Source organism: Panthera leo, chromosome C1 (genome assembly GCF_018350215.1).
Source record: "Panthera leo isolate Ple1 chromosome C1, P.leo_Ple1_pat1.1, whole genome shotgun sequence".
NCBI lineage: Eukaryota > Metazoa > Chordata > Mammalia > Carnivora > Felidae > Panthera > Panthera leo.
The window spans coordinates 159635547-159659580 of NC_056686.1; the positions used below are offsets into that span (position 1 = coordinate 159635547).

Sequence of the window (24034 nt, forward strand, 5' to 3'; positions counted from 1 at the left end):
GCCTGCTTCAGATTTTGTGTCTCCCCCCTTTCTGCCCCTCCCCCACTCATTCCCTCTCTCTCTCTCTCTCTCTCTCTCTCTCTCTCAAAAATAAATAAACATTAAAAAAAAGAAAAAAAAGATTCAGCTCAGGTTTTGTTTCCCCAGGTTTTGTTTCTAGCGTTTATCCCATTCCCAGGCTACACTACCATAATACCCTATGCATATTTCCATCATTAAATTAACCACTCTTCAATCATTTGTGTTATTCATTAGGCTGCTACCTCCTTGAAGACAGAAACTATCTTTTATTGTTTTTTGTCTGGTACCTAGCACAATTTCTGGCCCATAGGAGATATTCAGTATATCCTGTGTTCTTTTGGAAAAGTGTCACTATTTTGTGATTTGAAAGTGTTCGTGTTTTTCTTTTGTTTCATTAAGCAACATGCTAGACGAGTTTATGAAATTCTTCGACTACTGGTAACTGACATGAGTGATGCTGAACAGTACAGAAGCTATAGACTGGACATTAAAAGAAGACTAATTAGCCCATATAAGGTAGGACTTTGTAGAGTCTTAAAGATTGTATTCTTGTCATTGTTTAAAAGTGGAGAAGAGAGGCACCTGGCTGGCTCATTTGGTAGAGCATGCAACTTGATCTTAGGGTTGTGAGTTTGAGCCCCACGTTGCAGGTAGAGTTTACTTAAAAATAAATAAGTAAGTAATAAAATAAAAGAAGAAAGTGTAGCAATTGCCATTGTATGGGAGAGTTCAAATCATTTTCCTAAATTATACTTTTACAAAAGTGAATACATTCTTCCAATTGGTTATAAGAAGTCTTGCTGTCATAATTTTCCAGTGTAAGCTATAAATCTCTTTTCATTCACTTAAAAACTAATTCTAAGAATAGTTTATTCATGGTTACTTTTTATTTCATTTGTTTGCCCTCTTTTAAAAATGTGAATGCCCAAACTTTTCCTTAATAAATTATTTTGTTAGTTTTTTCTGAGTCTCTAGTTTCCTAGTTGTCATATATATTATGTTTGCCTTTGCTGCCTTCTTCCTAAATATGCCCTTGGTTGTCATTTTTAACATCTATACTTTACCATAGCTGAAACTGCAACATAATACTGTTTACTTCTTTTTTTTTTAATATTCTTTCTTCTTGTTTCCTACCCCCACCCCATATTTTTCATATCCCATATTTTCCTCTAACTCAGAAATTTCCCCTCCTAGATCAGGTTTGTCCTGATCATCATGTGGCCATTATTACGGTAGATATTGTCCATGCCAGCCTCTGTGAATGGGGATTTGCTATGATAGCTGCAGCTGTGCAGTAAGCTGATTGGGGAGAATATTTCTTAATTTGTTCTATAAATAATATCTGACATGTGGTTGCTACAGTTGTATACATTATACCTGTAGGCCTGTACAATACAGAAGCTGAGAACGTAATAAATGATAAATCCAAAAGTTTTCTGTCTTATGGACTACTGTCTGCCTATAAATAGGTTGTAATACATTGCACTGTTCTCTCTTCCCCAAAATTGTTCAAAGTTGCATTTTATTCTTTGATGTTTATCAATTCAGAAACATCAGACAATTGGTAAAGATGGTGCTTTCCAAAGGTTTTGAGTTTTAAAGTAACATTAGTTTGTCAACTAGAAAAAAAAAATTTAAGTGTTTATTTTGAGAGAGAAAGAGAGTAGGCATGCAAGTGGGAGAGGGGCGGGGAGGTGGGCAGAGGATCTGAAGCAGGCTTCTCACTGACAGCAGAGAGCCCAATGTAGGGCTCAAACCTGAGAACTGTGAGATTATGACCTGAGCCAAAGTTGGACGCTTAACCAATTGAGGCGCCACTAGAAAATTTATGGGAAATTTGGGCATATAGAACAGTATAAATAGATGTGATCATAGCAACATCAGAGTATAGGGACACCTCAGAGATACTGCAGGTTCAGTTCCAAACAGCTGCAATACAGTGAATATTGCAATAAAGCAATTCAAGTGAATTTTATGGTTTTCCAGTGCATAAAAAAGTTATGTTTACATTATACTGTATTTTGCTAAGTGTACAATAGCATTATGTTTTTTTTTAACTGTATATACCTTAATTTAAAAACCTTTTATTGCTAAAAATGCTAACCATTATCTGAGCTTTCAGTGAGTCATTATCTTTTTGCTGGTAGAGTGTCTTACCTTGATGTTAATGGCTGCTGTCTGTGATCAGGGTGCTGGTTGCTGAAGGCTGGGGGTGACTGTAGCAGTTTCTTAAAGTAAGACAACTGAAGTTTGTCACATCAGTTGATTCTTTCTCTACAGCGTGTGATGCTATTTGATACCATTTTATTACCTACAGTAGAAATTTTTTCAAAATTGGGAGTCAGTACTCTCAAACTTTGCTACTGCTTTATCAACTAATATTCTAAATTCTTTGTTGTCATTTCAATAATCTTCACAGCGTCTTTATCAGGAGTAGTTTCCATCTCAAGAAACTACTTGTTTTGCTCATCCATAAGAAGCAACTCCTCGTCTGTTCTAGTTTTATCATGAGAATTGCAGCAATTCAGTCACATTTTCAGACTCATTTCTAATTCTGGTTCTCTTGCTATTTCTTCACTGAAGTCTTAAATCCCTCAAAGTTAATCCATGTGGGGTGGAATCAGCTTCTTCCACAGTCCTGTTAAGGTTGATATTTTGCCTTTTCCCATGAATCACAAGTGTTCTTAACAGCACGTAGAATGGTGAATCCTTTCCAAAGGTTTTCAGTTTACTTTGCCTAGATCTATCAGAGAAGTCATTATCTATGGCAGCGATAGCCTATGAAAGGTGTTTCTTAAATAATAAGACTTGAAGATCAAAATTACTCCTGAGTTCATGGGCTATAGAATGGATATTGTGTTAGCAGACATGAAAACAACATTAATCTTGCTGTACATCTCCACAGAGCTCTTGGGTAACCAGGTGCATTGTCAGTGAGCAGTGATATTTTAAAAGGAATCCTTTTTTCTGAGCAGTAGGTCTCAACAGTGGGCTTAAAATACTCTGTAAATTGTGTTGCAAACTGGTGTGCTGTCATCTAGGCTTTGTTGTTCCCGTAGATCTAGCATAGGCAGAGTAAAATTAGCATGATTCTTAAGGGCCCTAGGATATTTGGAATGATCCTTGAGCATTGATTTCAACTTAGTCACCAGCTGCATTAGCCCCTAACAGGGGACATAACCTATCCTTTGGAGCTTTGAAGCCAAGCATCTCCTCCTCTTCCAATAGAAGGCTGTTTTGGGACTCCTGGCTGGCTAGGTCAGAAGGGAATGTGACACTTGACCTCTAGGTTGTGGGTTCGAGCTTCATATTGGGTGTAGAGATTAAATAAGTAAATAAATAAATATATAGACTTAAAAAAAAAAAGAAGGCTATTTTGTCTACATTGAAAATCTGTTGTTTAGTATAGCCACTTTCATTAATTATCTTGGCTAGATCGTCTGGGTGACTTGCATAGCCTCTACATCAGCACTTGCTGCTTCAACCTTGCACTTTTATATTATTGAGATGACTTCTTTCCTTAAACCTCATGAACCAACCTTGGCTAGCTTCTGGTTTTTTGGTTTTTTGGTTTTAATGTTTATTTATTTTTGAGAGAGAGACAGAGCGTGAGCTGGGGAGGGGCAGAGAGAGAGGGAGACACAGAATCTGAAGCAGGCTCCAGACTCTGAGCTGTCAGCACAGAGCCCGACACGGGGCTCAAACTCACAAATCATGAGATCATGACCTAAGCCGAAGCCGGATGTTTAACCGACTGAGCCACGCAGGTGCCCCTCCAGTTTTTCTTCAGCAGCTTCCTCACCTCTCTGGCTTCAGAGAATTGAGGAAAATTAGGGCCTTGTTTTGGATTAGGTTTTGGCTTAAGGGAATGTTGTGGCTGGTTTAATCTTCTACTGAGACCACTATATCTTTCTCCATATTAGCAATAATGCTGTTTTGGTTTCTTATCATATGTGTGTTCACTGGAGTGGCACTTGCAGTTTCCTTCGAGAACTTTGTGTTCACAACTTTGTCTCTTTGGCACAAGAAACTTACTTTTTGGCTTATCTCAGCTTTCAGTATGCCTTCTTACTAAGCTTAATCATTTCTAGCTTTGGTTTAAAGTGAGAGATGTGCAGTTCTTCCTTTCACTTGAACACTTGGAGACCACTGTAGGGTTCATTTCACTATTGGCCTAATTTCAATATTGTTGTGTCTCAAGGAATAGGAAGGCCCAAGGGGATATACCTGGTCAGTGGTACACTCAGAACATACACAACATGGGCCTCCTGGATGACTTGGTCAGTTGGGTATCTGACTTTGGCTCAGGTCATGATCTCACGTTACATGGGTTCAGACCCTGCATCGGGCTCTTTGCTGTTAGCACAGAGCCCGCTTTGGATCCTCTGTCTCCCCTTCTCCTCTGCCCTTCCCCCTTTCACACACTCTCTCTCAAAATAAATAAACATTAAAAAAAAAAAAATACAACGTTAAGTTTACCATCTTATATGGCTCAGTTTGTGGAGCCCCAAAACAATACTAACATCAAAGATCACTGAATATAGATCACCACCACAAATACAATAATAATGTAAAAGTTTGACCTATTATAAGAATTACCAAAATAAGACACAGAGACATGAAATGAACAAATACTGTTAAAGAAATGGTGCCAGTAGACTTGCTTGATGCAGGGTTGCCACAAACCTTCACTTTATAAAAAGAATTATCTGCGAAGCACAAAATGAGGTATGTCTGTATTAAAACTATTTTAGTAAAGTAAAATAATTTATTGAATTATGTGTCTCATAATTATTTGATGTTTTACATAGGCAGATGTAGCACATGAGAGATGATGGATTCTAAGTGTAAATAGTCACCAACTCGGGGCGCCTGGGTGGCTCAGTCGGTTAAGCGTCCGACTTTGGCTCAGGTCACGATCTCGCAGTATGTGAGTTCGAGCCCCACGTCGGGCTCTGTGCTGACTGCTCAGAGCCTGGAGCCTGTTTCAGATTCTGTGTCTCCCTCTCTCTCTGACCCTCCCCCATTCATGCTCTGTCTCTCTCTGTCTCAAAAATAAATAAATGTTAAAAAAAAAACATTAAAAAAAAATAGTCACCAACTCATGCCAAATAGGAATTTCTGTACTTTATAAAAGCAAGTGTTTTTCACCCTTAAAGAATGGTAATGATTTTTTATATTAAGTATCCTCATCTGTCAAACAAGTCATCTATCTGAAAGACAACCGAAAGCGTTATTAAAACTCTTTAGGTTCTCAACACCACTGAGATGAGAGTACCACCATCCTTGCACTAAAGCTCACACAGATTACAAATTCTTCAGATACTTGCTTAAACCATATTTATAGTAATGTACACTTTAATCAGTTCAGTTATCCAGTATTCTGTCCCACTGAGAAAACCAAGAAAGCTTGAGGGTCCCCCTCCCCTCCTTTAGGTTGATAGTCCCAATGTTTGGGATAAGAAACCTACCACAAACTTTAAGAAAGCCTAGAAATGAGTAAATGTCCTATAGGCATAGAAGAAGTGCTGTTATTTTTTTGTTGATTGTGTGTAGATGATTTTCTTCAGCTTGTGATTGCAGTGTGATATTATGTACTTTGCTGTTATTACGGCATTCTTAAATGTCAAATTATATTTAAGAATAAAGTAAAGTTGCTTAATAATATGGTTTAGAGTTTTTCTTTTTTTTTTTTTTTTATCTTTAAATATATGCCCAATGGGGAAAGTTTGGAGTGTAAAATTTATATGTTTACTTTCAAGTTTTATGAAAAGATTATAATTTTGATTGTCACTAAATTATTACTGAGATATGAAGTAATTTATTGATTGTTAGCAAAGTACACCAATTCTGTGCTGCCTTTATTTGAGGAATCAAGTTTACCTATCAGTCTAATTTTTTTTTAATGTTTTATTTATTTTTGAGACAGAGCATGAGTGGGGGAGGGGCAGAGAGAGGGAGACACAGAATCTTTGGCAGGCTCCAGGCTCTGAGCTGTTAGCATAGAGTCCCACCCAGGGCTCAAACCCACGAACTGTGAGATCATGACCTGAGCTGGTCAGATACTTAACCAACTGAGTCACCCAGGCACCCCTCAAGTTTACCTATCAGTCTAAACACACTCTCCCCCTAAGAAATTATTTGGATAGCTATTAGAAGTATTTGTGCCTTACTTTAAAAGTTTTAAACACTGATAATTCATTCACATCAATGCCAAAAGAGGGGAAATAACCTATATTAACTAGAGTCATTTTTTTTTTTTAAGCATAAAAAGAAACTCCCATCTCTAGTACAGAAATAATTTTCAGGTGTTGAAGAAAAGATACATTTGAACAATTTGGCTAACAAAAGAAAAACTGGTGTACCTGCTTGGTTTTAGCATTAAAGCTTTTTTATATGGTTTCATAGGAGTATTTTAATTCTTAGTTGGTTTGCAAATATAAAATTTCGAATCATTGTTATGTCATTGCATTTAGAATCTAGAAACTCAATTTTGAAGTTTTGTTCTATCTTTTAGAAATTGTGTGATTGTTGACAACTTATTAACACTTGGATGTTAGGCTTCCCTTCCATAAAATGGAAATACCTCCATAGTTAGGAACTGAACAGAAAGAAATGCAGTACAGTGGTGCATGTTTTAAAAGATGTCTTTTGGCAAGTCTTTGGAATTAATGTGCCTCTACACAATTATTATTATAAAATTCTTACAAAAGAACCTTCTCTCTGTACTTCACATAAGTGCCTGACTAGTTCAACCAGTGGAAATTAAGGAGCCCTTAGATGTGGTGGCATTTTTGAGATTATACTTGTAACCCCTCTTGGAACCTGTGAAAACTAGACAAGAAGAAAGGATTATTTTCTGGAAATAAATTCATATTCAAGCCAAATGTTAACATAAATAAATTTAAAATAATGCCATCTTCAATTTATCTTGATTAATTAAAAGTTATGAACTGCCAGGGCACCTGGGTGGCTCAGTTGGTTAAGTATCCGATTTCGTCTCAGGTCATGATCTCATTGTTCATGAGTTTGCGCCCAACATCAGGTGAGCTTGAGCCCCACTTGGCCTCCACACTCTCTCTCCTTCTCTCTCTCTCCTACTCCCTCTGCCCCTCGCTCACTCACACACTCTCCCTCAAAAATAAATGGGGAACAGCTGGGTGGCTCAGTTGGTTAAGCATCTGACTTCAGCTCAGGTCATGATCTTTCGGTTTGTAAATTCAAGCCCCGTGTCAGACTCTGTGCTGATAGCTCAGAGTCTGGAGCCTGCTTTGGAATCTGTGACTCCCTCTCTCTCTGCCCCTCCCCTGCTCACTCTCTGTCTCTCAAAAAATAAATGTTTAAAAAATTTTTAAAAAGTAAATGACTAAATAAAAAAATAATAAATTATGAACTGCCCTAATCTATGAAGGAATTAAGTTTTTGTTTTTAGAGGGAAAAAATTATTCTGAAGCTTATAGAACATCTATTCCAATCTTAAGTTCTACCTTTCATTGTTTCATTTGTTCTCCCAATGTGTGTCACTTTGCTGGATAGACATGTTCTGTAAATTAATTTGGGATTTTTATTTCTTTACCCATTCTTTGAATGTTTATTTATTTTTGAGAGAGAGAGAGAGAGAGAGAGAGAATGCAAGTGGGGGAGGAGCAGAGAGGTGGGAGGACAGAGGATCCAAAGCGGGCTCCACACTACAGCAGAGAGCCCGATGCAGGGCTCAGAATTCACAAACCGTAAGATCATGACCTGAGCCAAAGTCGGACGCTTAACTGACCGAACTACCCAGGCCCCCCCTTTTTTACCCATTCTTTGAAAGATTAACTTATAATACACATAGAGTGGAATATATAGTTTAAGGAATATTAAAGGATAATAAATACCTCAATGTAGTTATTTTTTAAATTGAGCCATACCTTACATGTTCATATATAGTTTTTTTCCATGAAGCTATTTATAGGCATTTTTTTTATTCCTACGTATTTTAGAGCTCTTAAATTCATAGATTTCCATCATGCCAATAAAAATTACAATAGAGATTAATTCTGACATCCATTTAAAAGAAATAGACAAGAAATTGAATGTGGTGAGGAGGGGGGAGATAAATTGGAGATATAAGCTCTCAGATTTTAAAACAGCATAATAATTTAAAACAGTATGTTAGGGTGCCTGGGTGGCTCAGTCCTTTGAGTGTCCAACTCTTGATTTTGGTGCAGGTCATGATCTCAGGGTCCTGGGATTTAGCCCCTGTCAGGCTCTGCTGGGCATGGATAAATTAATTAATTAATTAAATTACTGGCACATGATTCATTTTATAGGTTACTTAGAACAAAATTTGATAGTCTAGAAATATTTAAGAATTTAATATGATGGTTCTATTATATATAAGAATCTAATATGATTAGAGGTATCTTCAAGCAGTGGGCATCAATTATGAAATAAATAAACATTATAATTGGTTAGCAATTTAAAAAAAATAGCTTCTATTCCTATCACACACCATACTAACTTGCTGGTGAATTACCCTTTAGTTCCTGAACTGCTTTCTTAAGTTAAATACTCTTATATAGTATAGTGAATAACTTTTACAGCAGAAACAAAGCATTTCTCATCCAACATGATTGAGGGAGTAAAAAATACACTGTCCTCATGGGTCTTAGGAACAATAAATTTGAATTTTCATCAGTTCTCTAGAATATTCAGAGTGTGGTCAGTAGATCAGTAACATTGACATCACTTAGGAGCTTGTTAGAAATGCAGAATCTTGCCCCATCCCACATCTGCTGAGTCAGAACCTGCATTTTTGTTAAGGTCCCCAGGTGGTTTGTGTGCACATTAAAGTTTGAGAAGCACTACTTTAGAGGGGGCATCTTACGCTAATGAAGTTAACTTTTTTTATTTCAGATTATAGTAGCAACAACCTTATTTACTAAAGCCCCACCAATTTAGACCCAGTATCAACCTGTTTTTGTAGTGTCAGAAAGGCTTATCTACAAACTTTATTGTTGTTACCTTGCTTTAAAAACATGTGTTTAGGGGCACCTGGGTGGCTCAGTCGGTCGAGCGGCCGACTTCAACTCGGGTCATGATCTTGCGGTCCGTGAGTTCAAAACCCTGCATCAGGCTCTGTGCTGACAGCTTGGAGCCTAGAGCCTGCTTCGAATTCTGTGTCTCCCTCTCTCTCTGCCCTTTCCCCATTCACACTCTGTCTCTCTCTTTCAAAAATGAATAAATGTTAAAAAAAAATTAAAAAATAAATAAAAATAAAAACGTGTTTAGGGGCGCCTGGGTGGCTCAGTCGGTTGGGCAGCTGACTTAGGCTCAGGTCATGATCTTGTGGTATGTGAGTTGGAGCCCTATGTCGGGCTCTGTGCCGATAGCTCAGAGCCTGGAGCCTGCTTCTGAGTCTGTATCCCACCCCCCCCCACCCCGCCCCTACCCCACTCATGCCCTGTCTCACTCTCTCAAAAATAAATGTTAAAAAAATTTTTTTTAATTAAAAACGTGTTTATAGGGGCACCTGGCTGGCTCAGTTGGTAGAGCATGTGACTTTTGATCTCAGGGTCATGAAAGTTGAAGCCCCATGCTGGGTGTAGAGCTTACTTTAAACAAACAAACAAATAAATAAATAAAATGTGTGGTTATAAATTTAGCTGTAGTTTGAGCTTTTTAAGTAGTAATCATGACACATTTGCCTAGTATTCCAAAAATATTAGGGTTCTCTTTAAAGGACATTTATTAGTATTCAGGTTTTTTAAATTTTTTAATTTTTATTATTTTTTTAGAGAGTTCTCTTGAGCAGGGGAGAGGGGCAGAGGGAGGGTAGGAGAGAGAGAGAGAGAGAGAGAGACAGAGAGAGAGACTCTTAAGCAGGCTCCACGCTCAGCACAGAGCCCTTTGCAGGGCTTGATCCCACAATCCTGGGATCATGATCTGAGCTGGCATCAAGACTCCAGTATTCTCTGGCTCTGCACTGGCAGCTGGGAGCCTGCTTGGGATTCTCTCTCTGTTCCTCCCGTGCTTGCACATGTGCATGTGTGCACACTCTCTCTCTCAAAATAAATGTTTAAAAAAAAATAGAGTCCAATGCTTAACCAGCTGAGCCACCCAGGAGCCCCAGGGCTGTTTGTATTTTTATTTTTTTTAATTGTCCAACCAGATTGTTAGGGTTTGCATTCTGGTTTCTCCTACTACCTCTGTGTCAAGTTATTCAACTCCTGTATCTTGTTTTTCTTCATCTGTGAATTGTAGAAAATTATCTTACAGAGTTGTTAGAATTACTTGAGTTAATACATTTGATTTCTGATTTTTTAAAAAAGTTTATTTCAAGAGAGAGAAAGCATGAGTGAGGAAAGAGCAGAGAAAGAGAGAGAGAGGGAGAGAGAATCCCAAGCGGACTCCACACTGTCAGCATGGAGCCCAACACAGGGCTCAAACCCACCAACTGTAGATCATGACCTGAGCCGAAATCAAGTTTGACTGAGCCACCCAGGCACCCCTGATCTTTATGTACATAAAGTTAGCTCTTTATTATGTACTCTAGTAAAAGGGGATTAATGTATTAATCTAGAATAGTTTACCCAAAATGTATGAAAGTTTCATGTATTGCAGTGTTGCCACCTATCCAGGAGTCTTGGAGTCATATTTTTTTTAGTTTTTATTTATTTATTTTGATAAAGCATGAGAGCAAGCAGCAGACAGGCAAGGCAGAGAGAGAGAGGAAGGGAGAGAATCCCAAGCAGGCTCTGCGCTGTCATCGCAGAGCCCAATGCAGCACTTGATCTTGCGAGCCCTGAGATCATGACCTGAGCCAAGATCAAGAGTAGGACACTTAACCGACTGAGTGACCTAGGGGCCCCTTGGAGTCATTCTTAATTCCCCACATCACCCAATATTTTCTTCCCAAATATGCCCTTTCCCCTCCATCTCTGTTCCTATTGACTTGGCCTCTCAAGTGAGAGGATTTCATCATCTCACTTAAATTTTTGCAGTAGCTGTTAACTTAGTCCTCCAGTCCCATCCTCAACATTATTAACACAGTACTGTTCAGACACAGCATCTGGCTTAAAAGTTGTTACTGGCTCCCGACTGGCTCATCATGATGGGTTTCTTCTCAGTAAAATGGGGAGGGTTTAATAAGATAATGTATGTCTGGATAGTAGAGATTCAATAAGTGGTAGTTAATAGTGTCTTCTTAAAATGTGACAGTTTTTGGTTTATCTTTCTGAAACTCAAACAGTTTTGGTTAAAATAATATTGGGCCATAAATACATTGTAAGGAAACTTAGAAATTAATTTAGTGACAGGAAAAAGGCACTTTGGAATTTAAATTAATGTAATGAATTAATGATTGAATAGTGAAATGAAGAATAATAGCACTTAATCTCAGTTGTCTTTTTTCAGTTAATGTATTTATTTATTAAAGAAATATTTGAGCATCTATACTGGCCAGTTCTTTATTATGCTTTGGAGAGGGGGCTGTTAGTGACATGTATATTTACCATCAGTTGACACAAATTCCAAGTCTTCTAGTTAACTCCATTTAGAAGGTTCATAATTCAGGGCTAACATTATATATATTTTTAAATATAGTAAAAGAGGATTAATATTTACTATAACATTATGATTTTCTTAACAAAAACTATATGGGACAAATTGGCATATTCGTACTATTATTTCTAACAGTAGAGACTTAAAATTCTAAGAATATAAAGAACTATATCTTCTTTCTTAGTCTAACCAATAATTGTATTTGTTGCTTAGAAAAAGCAGAGAGATCTTGCTAAAATGAGAAAATGTCTCCGACCAGAAGAACTGACAAACCAGATGAACCAAATAGAAATAAGCATGCAACATGAACAGCTGGAAGAAAGCTTTCAGGAACTTGTGGAAGATTACCGACGTGTAATTGAACGCCTGGCTCAAGAGTAAAGGTTATTCTGCTGTGTACAGGAAGTTTGCAAATTTCTGTACATTGTGTTGTGGAAAATCTGATGATGACTTTAATCTGAAAATCTTGTAACATTTACTTACATTAAAAGTTATCTATCTTATCTTTAGTTGAATATTTTCTTTCGGAGAGATTGTATATTTTAAAATACTGTTTAGAGTCTATGAGCGAATATTACATTTTAAAAAATATATAGCTTCTGAAATACCACTGCAATTGCTTCCCTTCTTAACAGTATAATAAATGCATAGTTGTAATATGCTAATGTGTGATGATATGATTCTTACTTAGGGTAAATTTTTTCAGTCTTGTTAAAAAACTTGAGGTTTTCACATCATATGATATCCTCTAGGTCTATTCATGTTGTCACAGATCGCTTTTTGGCTTTTATTATCATTCCTCCCATATTTTGCTTCTAAGATTTTACATCTGGCACCTTTAAAACACATTGAAGGCCTAGTAATCTTGTTTTTCCTGGGTGATTTCTCCAAATAGGAAACATTCCTAGTAAGATTTGTTTTGTTCCTCCTCTGTTAACTGCTTCCTGGGGGTAGGTTGGGTAAAAGACAGAAAAGAAACTAGATACAGCCTAAAACCTTGGCATCACATACTAATTGAAGATAATTTAGAAGTTAGCATAAACATAAATAAAATTTTTTAAAAGCATAAATGCTTTATAAAAATGTAAAATAATAAGAAATCAGTTTATAGAAATCAGTTTACACACCATATATTGAAATATATCTTCTGTGAAAATGAGGTGTGTATCTGTTGTGATTTGTTTAAGGTTATGAAGATGTTGAAGTCCAACGGGGAAAAAAAACCAAAGTAAATTACTATAGTCTTTATTTTTTTTATTAGAGTACAAGTAAATTGCTTGATATAGAATCATTAAAAGTAAAAGCTTGGTGTTTATAACATGTGCTAGTAAGTGAAATATTGTATAACATAACAAATGGGATGTAAATTGCACTTTACCTTTAAAATCTGATTTGTTCAGTGCTTAAGACAAAATCCCAACTTGGACAAGTACTATCTTGTCCTTAGATCAGCTTTCCATTAGGAAAGCCTGTCAAACGTAAGAGAAGCAAAGTAACCAGTACCCTCTGGGCACAAAATAGCTGTGGCCAGCAGCATACCAACAGCACTAAGCCCATCCCCTTAGAATCGGGGTGTTGCAAAAATTTTCGTCTCATCTCAGAAGCCTGTATATAGATACAACTGATTGATTTCTGAGAGTATATACACAATTTGCTATAGATAGAACGAACTAGTTCAGTTAAAATCCTTCCTGAAAATATATGAAAGCAATTTGCTTTTCATCTAAATTTGCAAATTTAAAATTTTTTAATTAAAAATTCAGAATCGAGGGGCACCAGGGTGACTCAGTCAATTAAGCGCCTGACTTTGGTTCAGGTCATGATCTCGCAGTTCTTCAGTTTGAGCCCCACGTCGGGCTCTGTGCTGACAGCTCAGAGCCTGGAGCCTGCTTCAGATTTTGTCTCCCTTTCTCTCTGCCCCTCCCCCACTCGCATGCGCGCTCTCTTTCTCTCAAAAAAATGAATAAATATTAAAAAACATTTCTTTTAATTAAAAGAAATTCACAATCAAGGGGCACCTGGGTGGCTCAGTAGGTTAAGTGTCCTACTCTCGACTTTGGCTCAGGTCATGATCTCACAGTTCCTGGGATGGAGCTGTGCCGGGCTCCACGCTGGCAGTATGGAGCCTGCTTGGGATTCTCTCCTTTTCTGTGTCCCTCCCTCACTTGTGCACATTTTCTCTCTCTCTCTCAAAAATAAATTTAAAAAATGAAAAAAATTCACAATTGATACCTAAAGATGAGCTCTGAGGGGTGGTTGGTGGGGGGGACAGTAAAATCTAAACAAATTATCTTTCAACATACTTTTTTTTTTTTTTTTTTTTAGTTTATTTTTGAGAGAAACGAGACAGTGTGAGCAGGGGAGGGGCAGAAAGAGAGAGAGAGAATCCCAAGCAGGCTCCATGATGTCAGTGCAGAGCCCAATGTGGGGCTTGAACTCATGAAAACTGTGAGATCATGACCTGAACTGAAACCAAGAGTCGGATGCTTAACCGATTGAGCCACCCCGGTGCCCTTCAACATACTTTTTATGTAGAAACCAGAAAAATCCAGTGGGATACCAATTTTTTTTTTTTTTTTAAGCAATGTTCTGTGATCCATTTATGGATAAAAAATCTGGTTTAGCATTAATCTTTGGGACTTGAAAGGATGTACCTTCATTTGGATTTAGAAGAGTGAAAATCTGATAGATCTGTACCTTGTGTAATTAAATACCAGGCTGGGTGTGTAGGACTATGTATGAACCCAACACAGCTACCCTATAGGCCCTAGTGATCACTTTCCACCCTCCAATAGTAGCCTTCACCCCTTTTATCATCCATACATACATCTACTGTATTTACTTGTTGCCTTTATCTCTTTCACTGATCTTCCCCACACCCCCCCATCTCCATCACCCTTAATTTTTTCCCTGTCCTCCAAATTGCATTTTCTGTATATGTAAGAACATGTTTCCTTTCTGACCCATCAGTTTTTTCATCTGTAAAATGAGGTTATACTAGAATTATCTCTAGGTTCCTGCCCTGTTCTAAGATATATGTTTATCCTTTTCATATCTTTTCTTCTCACCCTTACTGCTTTTATACTCAATTGTGAGTGTAGATGTAGTTTATAAAAAATACAACATTTTTGTAAGTCACGCAAAACTCACCGTTTGTATGTGAGTTTATGTGTGAGAGGAGAAACTATGTCTCTGATTGTCTCCAAATTGCTGGGACCTCAGCAGAACCTTATCTATTCTGAAAATTTATCTCATCCACTGTCATCCTTGCCTACTAGAAGAAAGTGGACAGCAAAGCACCCACTTATCAGAGTGGTGATAAGAGATAAGATAAGAGGTATCAGAGAATGATTAGAATCATAGACCATAGAAGCCAAATGATTTAATTCTTTAAATTCATTCTTAAGCTCTTTTTATTAGAATTTAAAAGTCAGTTTAACAGTATTAAATAGTTGATTAAATAATAAAGTACCCATAATTCTTCCTTCTAAATGAAATTATTTACATTTGTATGTTATTTTTGTGTATACATTGAACATGGCAGTATTTTTAACATTTCCAGTGTTTAAAATGGGTCTTCTAACAGATGAACAATATTTCATATTGCTGTACCCATAATAAGGTATTTAGGTTTTTTTATTACAACATTCAAATGAACTAATGTCTGTGTATTTATATTTTTGTATCTGTTAAATCATTTCCTTAATATAAATTCCCGGGAAATGCAGTTACTGAATCAAAGGGCAGGAATATCTCTATGGCTTAGCTACATAAACATGCCATGTTTTCCATAATGGCTTGTAAATTACTAACATATGAATGTGTGCACTAGTTTTAACAGAATTTCAATGGCATGGGATGTTGATTTTGTTGTTTCAATAGATATAAAAGCTCAAATTTATATTCCTTTTGGTGAATGGCAAGGCTAAGTATTCTTCCATTATTTTATGAAATTTTTTCCCTGATAAGAATTATCTGTTTGTTTGTTTATGTCTTTTGGGATCTACACTCTCACTTTATAGATGGATAATAGATCCAGAGGTTCACTTGTGTAAGGTCACGTTACAAATTTGTTGGAAAGCCAGGACTATACTCTAGGCTTCTGACTTCATTTCATCTTCCATTAAGTAGGCCACCAAGTCTTAAGCATGCCAGCTCACTAAGTTCTTTATAAGAGGGGCTTTTTTTCATCACCATCTTGTGACACCATCACTTGTGTGACATTCACCCTAGGCACCAAATACCACAACTGCCCCCTTGTTTTTATAACCGTAGAGAAGCATGTATTAGGAAAAGGATGTTTGATTATAATGACTAAATGGTGCTTCATTTGAGGTATAGCTTGAAGTTCCTCATTTCTTAACATTTTCAACATCTACACCTTTTCTGTATTTCCATATTCTTTTATATCTTTTTATAACACATACTTCATTCTCCTTGGATTATGTGTTATAGTAGGGTTATACAGTGTATTTACTCATTGACTTGGGCTGAGCTGTCATTATGTATATAACAAGTAGTATGCACATAGCACAAAAATGCAAAGGGGCATACAGTGAAAAATCCATCCAGAAACAATTCCTGAATATATACCAGAATATGTATACATATATATATATATACATACACACACATATACATATATATATGCATATATATAATCAGATGTATGCATATGCATAGATGAGCACATGTATATATCATATATATATATATATGGTAACCTACATATTCTTTTTTTTTAACTTTTTAAAAATTTTTCAGACAGACACAGAGTGCAAGCAGGGGAGAGGCAGAGAGGGAGGGAGATACAGAACCCAAAGTAAGTTCCACGGTCTGAGCTGTCAGCACAGAGCCTGACACGGGGCTTGAATTCACAAGCCGTGAGATCATGCCCCGAGCCGAAGCTGGATGCTTAATCGACTGAGCCACTCAGGTGTTCCCTCTAACTTGTTTTTTAAACTTGATATATCTTGGAGATCATTAAAGCTATCTTGTTTAATGGCTGCATAGTATTCCATTGTATGGGTATACTATAAGTTATTCTACCAATCCCGTTATTTAGGTTGTTTCCAATATTTTCCATTACAAACAGTGCTGTAATGCATAGTCCTGTATATGTGCTGTGTGTGTACATGTGCAAGCATACCTGTACCTTGAAGCCCTGGAAATCATGTCCTTTAGTGTGACCTCATTCTTCTAGTGACTATACTACACTTACAAATAAACACAAAATAACACAAGGTTACAGAAACTTGACATTGTACCAATATGGAATAAACTATGCAGACAGGAGCATACTGGACTTCTCCAACTATCCTCATTCATGGCTAGAAATAGGAATTATTTTAAAGTCACAGTGATTTGAATGATTAAGCATATACAGCTGACTTGTTATTCCTCTAGTCTTGCTTAGCTCTTCTCCAACCTTATCCAGAAGAATTGCTCTACAGCAGGGTTTCTCAATCTCAGCACTACTGACAGTTGGGGCCAGACCATTCTTGGTTGTGTGGGGCTGACCTATGCACAGTGAGCCAGTTAACAGCATCCCTGGCTTCCATCCACTAGATGCCATTAGCACTACCCCCATTAACAACCAAATGTGTCTAGACATTACCACATGTCCTCTGGGGAACAAAATCACCCTTGGTTAAGAACCACTGCTACACTGGATGAATATTCATCTACGTTAAGCACTATTATTTATTATGTAACATAGACATTGTACAAAATTCAAAATAAGAGTATTTGATGAGAAGCTGCCCTCCTTTCTACCTCAGCACCCAATTCACTTCTCAGAGGCAGTTACAATTTCCAGTTCCTCTTGTGTCTCTCAGAGTTAATTATCAGTCTGCAAATATCCATAATTTTTTGTTTTAACACAAATGCTGATACACCATATGCAGTACTCAGCCTTTTCCAACTAAATTTAGCTCATATTTTTTATTAGTACATATTAGAACAATTTAATTCTAAAACCTTGATTCCGAACAGCTGTTTGATATTACATAGTTTGATTTCAGTGTGTGTAAACATTTTTTAATGTTTATTTTTGAAAGACAGAGACAGAGTACAAGTGGGAGAGGGGCAGAGAGAGAAAGAGAGACACAGAACCTGAAGCAGGTTCCAGGCTGTGAGCTGTCAGCACAGAGCCTGATGTGGGGCTTGAACCCATGCACCAAGCGTGAAATCATGACCTGAGCTGAAGTCAGACACATAACCAACTGAGCCACCGAGGTGCCCTGATTTCAGTGTGTTTAAACCAATCCTATATTAACAGATATTTAGTTTGTTTCCCATCTTCTGCTTTTTTTCTTTAATTTAAGAAATCTAATTCTTACCATAACCAGTAAGGAAATCAAATTAGTAATCAAAATCTCTCAAAAAACAAGAGTCCAGGGCCAGATGGCTTTCCAGGGGAATTCCACCAAACATTTAAGGAAGAGTTAACACCTATTCCCTTGAAGCTGTTCCAAAAAATAGAAATGGAAGGAAAACTTCCAAACTCATTCTATAAAGCCAGCATTACCTTGATTCCAAAACCAGAGACCCTACTAAAAAGGAGAACTATAGACCAATTTCCCTGATGAACACGGATGCAAAAATCCTCAACAAGATATTAGCCAACTGGTTCCAACAATACATTAAAAAAATTATTCACCATGACCAACTGGGATTTATACCTGGGATGCAGGGCTGGTTCAATATCTGCAAAACAATTAACGTGATTCATCACATTAATAAAAGAAAGGACAAGAACCATATGATCCTCTCAATAGATGCAGAGAAAGCATTTGACAAAATACAGCATCCTTTCTTGATAAAAACCCTCAAGAAAGGGATAGAAGGATCATACCTCGAGATCATAAAAGCCATATATGAACGACCCAATGCTAATATCATCCTCAATGGGGAAAAACTGAGAGCTTTCCCTCTAAGGTCAGCAACAAGACAGGGATGTCCACTCTCACCACTGTTATTCAACATAGCATTGGAAGTCTTAACCTCTGCAATCAGACAAAGAAATAAAAGGCATCCAAATCGGCCAGGAGATCAAACTTTCACTCTTCACAGATGACATGATACTCTATATGGAAAACCCTGAAGATTCCACCAAAAAACTGCTAGAACTGATTGATGAATTCAGCAAAGTTGTAGGATATAAAATCAACCCAAAGAAATCGGTCGCATTCCTATACACCAACAATGAAGTGACAGAAAGAGAAACCAAGGAATCGATCCCATTTACAGTTGCATCAAAACCCATAAAATATCTAGGAATAAATCTAACCAAAGAGGTGAAAAATCTATACACTTAAAACTATAGAAAGCTTATGAAAGAAATTGAAGAAGACACAAAAAAATGGAAAAAGAGTCCACGCTCCTGGATAGGAAGAACAAATACTGTTAAGATGCCAATACTACCCAAAGCAATCTACATATTCAATGCAATCCCTATCAAAATAACACCAGCATTCTTCACAGAGCTAGAACAAATAATCCTAAAATTTGTATGGAACCAGAAAAGACCCCAAAAAGTCAAAGCAATCTTGAAAAAGAAAACCAAAGCAGGAGGCATCACAATCCCGGACTTCAAGCTATACTACATAGCTGTAATCATCAAGACAGTATGGTTACTGGCACAAGAACAGACACTCAGATCAATGGAACAGAATAGAGAACCCAGAAATGGACCCACAAACGTATGGCCAACTAATCTTCGACAAAGCAGGAAAGAATATCCAATGGAATAAAGACAGTCTCTTCAGCAAGTGGTGCTGGGAAAACTGGACAGCAACATGCGGATGAATGAACCTGGACCACTTTCTTACACCATACACAAAAATGAACTCAAAATGGATGAAAAACCTAAATGTAAGACAGGAAGCCATCAAAATCCTCGAGGAGAAAGCAGGCAAAAACCTCTTTGATCATGGCCACAGCAACTTCTTACTCAACACGTCTCCAGAGGCAAGGGAAACAAAAGCAAAAATGAACTACTGGGACCTCATTAAAATAAAAAGCTTCTGCACAGCGAAGGAAACAATCAGCAAAACTAAAAGGCAACCGACAGGGGCACCTGGGTGGCTCAGTCGGTTAAGTGTCTGACTTCGGCTCAGGTCATGATCTCAGGGTTCTTGAGTTCGAGCCCCACACCAGGCTCTGTGCTGACAGCTTAGAGCCTGGTGCCTGCTTCAAATTCTATGTCTCCCTCTCTCTCTGCTCCTCCCCCACTCATGCTCTGTCTCTCTCTCTCCTTCAAAAATAAAAACATTATAAAAAAATAATAAAATAAAATAAAATAAAAGGCAACTGGCAGAATGGGAGAAGATATTTATTTGCAAATGACATATCAGATAAAGGGTTAGTATCCAAAATCTAAGAACTTATCAAATTCAACACCCAAAAACCAAATAATCCAGTGCAGAAATGGGCAAAAGACATGAATAGACACTTCTCCAAAGAAGACATCCAGATGGCCAACCGACATGTTCAACATCACTCATCATCAGGGAAATACAAATCAAAACCACCAGGAGATACAACCTTATAACTGTCAGAATGACTAACAACTCAGACAACAACAGATGTTGGTGAGGATGTGGAGAAAGAGGATCTCTTTTGCATTGTTACTGGGAATGCAAGCTGGTGCAGCAACTCTGGAAAACAGTATGGAGGGTCCTCAAAAAACTAAACGTAGAACTACCCTACGACCCAGCAATTGCACTACTAGGTATTTATCCAAGGGAAATAGGTGTGCTGTTTCAAAGGGACACATGCACCCCCATGTTTATAGCAGCACTATCAACAATAGCCAAAGTATGGAAAGAGCCCAAATGTCCATCGATGGATGAATGGATAAAGAAGATGTGGCATATATATACAATGCAGTATTACTCGGCAATCAAAAAGAATGAAATCTTGCCATTTGCAACTATGTGGATGGAACTGGAGGGTATTATGCTAAGTGAAATTAGAGAAAGACAAAAATCATATGACTTCACTCATATGAGAACTTTAAGAGACAAAACAGATGAACATAAGGGAAGGGAAACAAAAATAATATAAAAACAGGGAGGGGGACAAAGCATAAGAGACTCATAAATATGGAGAACAAACAGAGGGTTACCTGATTACTGGAGGGGGTGTGGGAGGGGGATGGGCTAAATGGGTAAAGGGGCATTATGGAATCTACTCCTGAAATCATTGTTGCACTATATGCCAACCAATTTGGATGTAAATTTAAAAAAAAATCGAATTCTTATTTAACATCACAGCTAACATCAAATGTTTATGTAAAAAAAAATAATGGCAACTGCTTTGAATAGGGTGAAAATCTACAGAGAATTTACAATTTTGGGCTGATATGAAACTATCGAGTATCTCATAAAATGGAAATTCTGCAAAAGACCCTACAATAAACATTTCTAGTTTCCATTTTCAGAAGTGCTAAAGACATGTTTTAAATAAATTTAAATAAATTAAAATTGCAACACATACTAAAACAATCAAGGTACATTACTTTCCAGCTTCTCATAAACAGTATTGTACTGACTTTAGGAAATTGTAAGTTCTGCTTTTATCTTCTAGGTTATCCAACTCTTGTTAACTGTACCTTTTATTTTTGCTTCTTAACTATTTTAAGAAAAATTTTTTTAATGTTTACTTATTTTTGAAAGACAGAGCACAAATGGGGGAGGGGCAGAGAGAGAGAGGGAGACACAGAATCCAAAGCAGGCTCCAGGCTCCAAGCTGTCAGCACAGAGCCCGACGCGGGGCCTGAACCCACAAACCGTGAGATCATGACCTGAGCCAAAGTTGGCGCTTAACCGACTGAGCCACCCAGGCGCCCTGCTTAACTATTTTTGATGTAAGTAGGCCAGTTCATTCTTTTCAGCAATTTATCTTTTTAGACCAACCCCTTTTTATTACGTCTGCTAAACTTCTTGAAACACCTCTCTCCAGATAAAGCCCTGAATTTAAATAATGCCATTTCGCCCTACCCCTGGCTCACTCCTTAAAATTATAGAAATATGCAAAATTGGTTGCTTAATCACACATGTTCATATTAATAAGCATACTGAAATGCTTTCCCAAACCACTACAAGTATACTTAGATTCAATACAAAGATCCCATCTACTGCTCTTAACAAGCAGTGCTGTACTAAATATTCTTGTGTATACCCCATTTTGTACATGTGGGAGTCTGTGTGCACAATGGTGATAGAATCACTGAGTAAAGGTGTATGGACATTTTACATTTTGGTAGGTTTTATACACACTTGAGACAATAAAGAAGTTTGAATATGGACTCTATATTAGATGATATGGGATTTTGTGTGGTTGTGATAATGATATTATGATTGTGTAGGAAAAGGTCTTTATTCCTAGGAGTCACATAGTGAAGTATTTAGCAGCAGAGTCATGGTGTCTACAGCTTCCATGCAAATGGTCCAGAAAAAAAGTATGTGTAGGTGTGATATATATACTTACATATATATAGGCATATATAGACAATTATATAAACAGAAAAAGAAAGTAAATGTGCCAAATAATTTTAAATTATTCAATCTAGGGAGAAGATACATACAAGTGTTCACTATATGATTCTTCAACCTTTGTGTATTAAGTTTTAAAGATAGGTGTGCCTGCGTGGCTCAGTCAGTTAAGAGTCCAACTCTTGATATTGGCTCAGGTTGTAATCTCCTGGTGGTAGGATTGAGCCCCACGTTAGATTGAGTTTGGGATTCTCTCTCTCCCTCTCTGCCCTTCCCCTGCTTGTGCTCACTCACTCTGAAAATAAATAAATAAGCTTAAAAAGTTTCCAAAATAAAAATTGGGAAAGAAAAGTTATTGCATACATGAAACAAAAACAATATTGTGAGAAGGGAACAATTGGTGAATAAAAAAGAGCTCTTGGAAATTTAAAATAAACATTGTAATTCAAGCAGTAGAAATGTGGGGCATAAAGTTGAAGACGGTTCCTAGAACATCGAAAGGAGAAAGTATGAGCGAAAAGAAATCCATGTGGGACATCTGATAGGTTATTTTCATTTCAGAGAGGAAAAGAGAACAGAAGAATATTATCAAAGAAAGGCAGAATAAGTCTGCCAAGTTGAAGAAATGAATCTTCAAGTTAGAAGCTCAGTGAAGGTTCAACAAGGTTAAGCCATCAGCACGAACATTTACTGAGCACTTACTATCTGCTAAGCACTTGAATCAGTCCTGTCAATTCTCACAACGACCTTCAGAGGCACATGGTATCCTCCTCAGGTGAGGCCTGGGAAGGTGACTTGGTCCAAGGTCACACTGGAAGTAGGAGAGCTAGGATTTGAGCGCCGTCTAATTCGCCTGGGTTCTTAACCACAACACCACTTACCTAAAGAGATCTGCATATAGGCTAAATTATTAAATTTCAAAACTCCGAGCATAAAAGAAAGATCCTAAATACTTTCAGAGGGCAAAACACAGGTCACCTGGGGGAGGAGGGGGCCTTTAAATAGCCTTTAGACTTCTCATCAAGCATGCTTCATGCAAAAAGACAATGGAATAATGTCTTCAAAGTTTAGAGTCCTATACCCAAATGTGAAGGTAAAATAAAGGTGGTTTTGGAAATCTATGAAACTAGAAGACTTACTTCACACACTTTCTGATGAAGTTATATAGGTCTATTTTAGCAGCATGAAGGTGAAATCAAAGAGCATGTTAGGTGTGGAGTATAAGAAAGAGTAAAACTAGGGCTGCCTGGGTGGCTCAGTCAGTTAAGTGTCTGACTCTTGATCTTGGCTCAGGTCATCATGTCATGGTTGTGAGATTGAGCCCCACTTTGGGCTCTGTGCTGAGCATGGAGCCTGCTTAAGATTCTCTCCCTCTCTCTCTCCCCCTCCCCCTCTCTCTCCCTCTGCTCTCTCATGCATGAGTGCAAGTGCATATGCTCTCTCAAAAAAAAAAAAAAGTAAAACTAATCTGATTTCAATAAAAAGAAATCCAAGGATGGCAACCGAATAACATATCAAGGAAAGCAACTGTCCATTTTATAATAGGAAATTATGAACTCAAGGAAAAAAATATATAAGAAAGTCAGAGTCCAAACATAATAAACTGCAGTTGGCATGACTCTGAGCAGCAACTAGAAACAAATTTGTTGAGTCCAGTCAGACTGGGAAAGTTTAGGACAGACTATCCCTTTTCATTGTAACCCTTGTTATAACAGCATGTTTTTAAAAACTATGTGTTACTTCGGGGCGCCTGGGTGGCTCAGTCAGTTAAGCGTCCGACTTCGGCTCAGGTCATGATCTCGTGGTCCATGAGTTCGAGCCCCACGTCGGGCTCTGTGCTGACAGCTCGGAGCCTGAAGCCTGTTTCAGATTCTGTGTCTCCCTCTCTCTGACCCTCCCCCGTTCATGCTCTGTCTCTCTCTGTCTCAAAAAACTAAATAAACGTTAAAAAAAATAAAAAAAAACCAACT

The 24034-nt window shown here is 37.5% G+C and overlaps 1 protein-coding gene across 3 annotated transcripts in view; it reads left to right on the forward strand.

The window, feature by feature from the left end:
* HAT1 (histone acetyltransferase 1) overlaps positions 1-12230 on the forward strand; it is a 58946-nt gene extending 46716 nt beyond the window's left edge. For all 3 annotated transcript variants that reach the window (XM_042949129.1, XM_042949131.1, XM_042949132.1), the window contains exons 10-11: positions 421-537; positions 11779-12230. In XM_042949129.1, coding sequence (XP_042805063.1) covers positions 421-537; positions 11779-11946 — 285 coding nt within the window. In that variant the 3' untranslated portion in view covers positions 11947-12230. The remainder of the gene's footprint in view (positions 1-420; positions 538-11778) is intronic.
* Positions 12231-24034: the final 11804 nt, after the last annotated feature.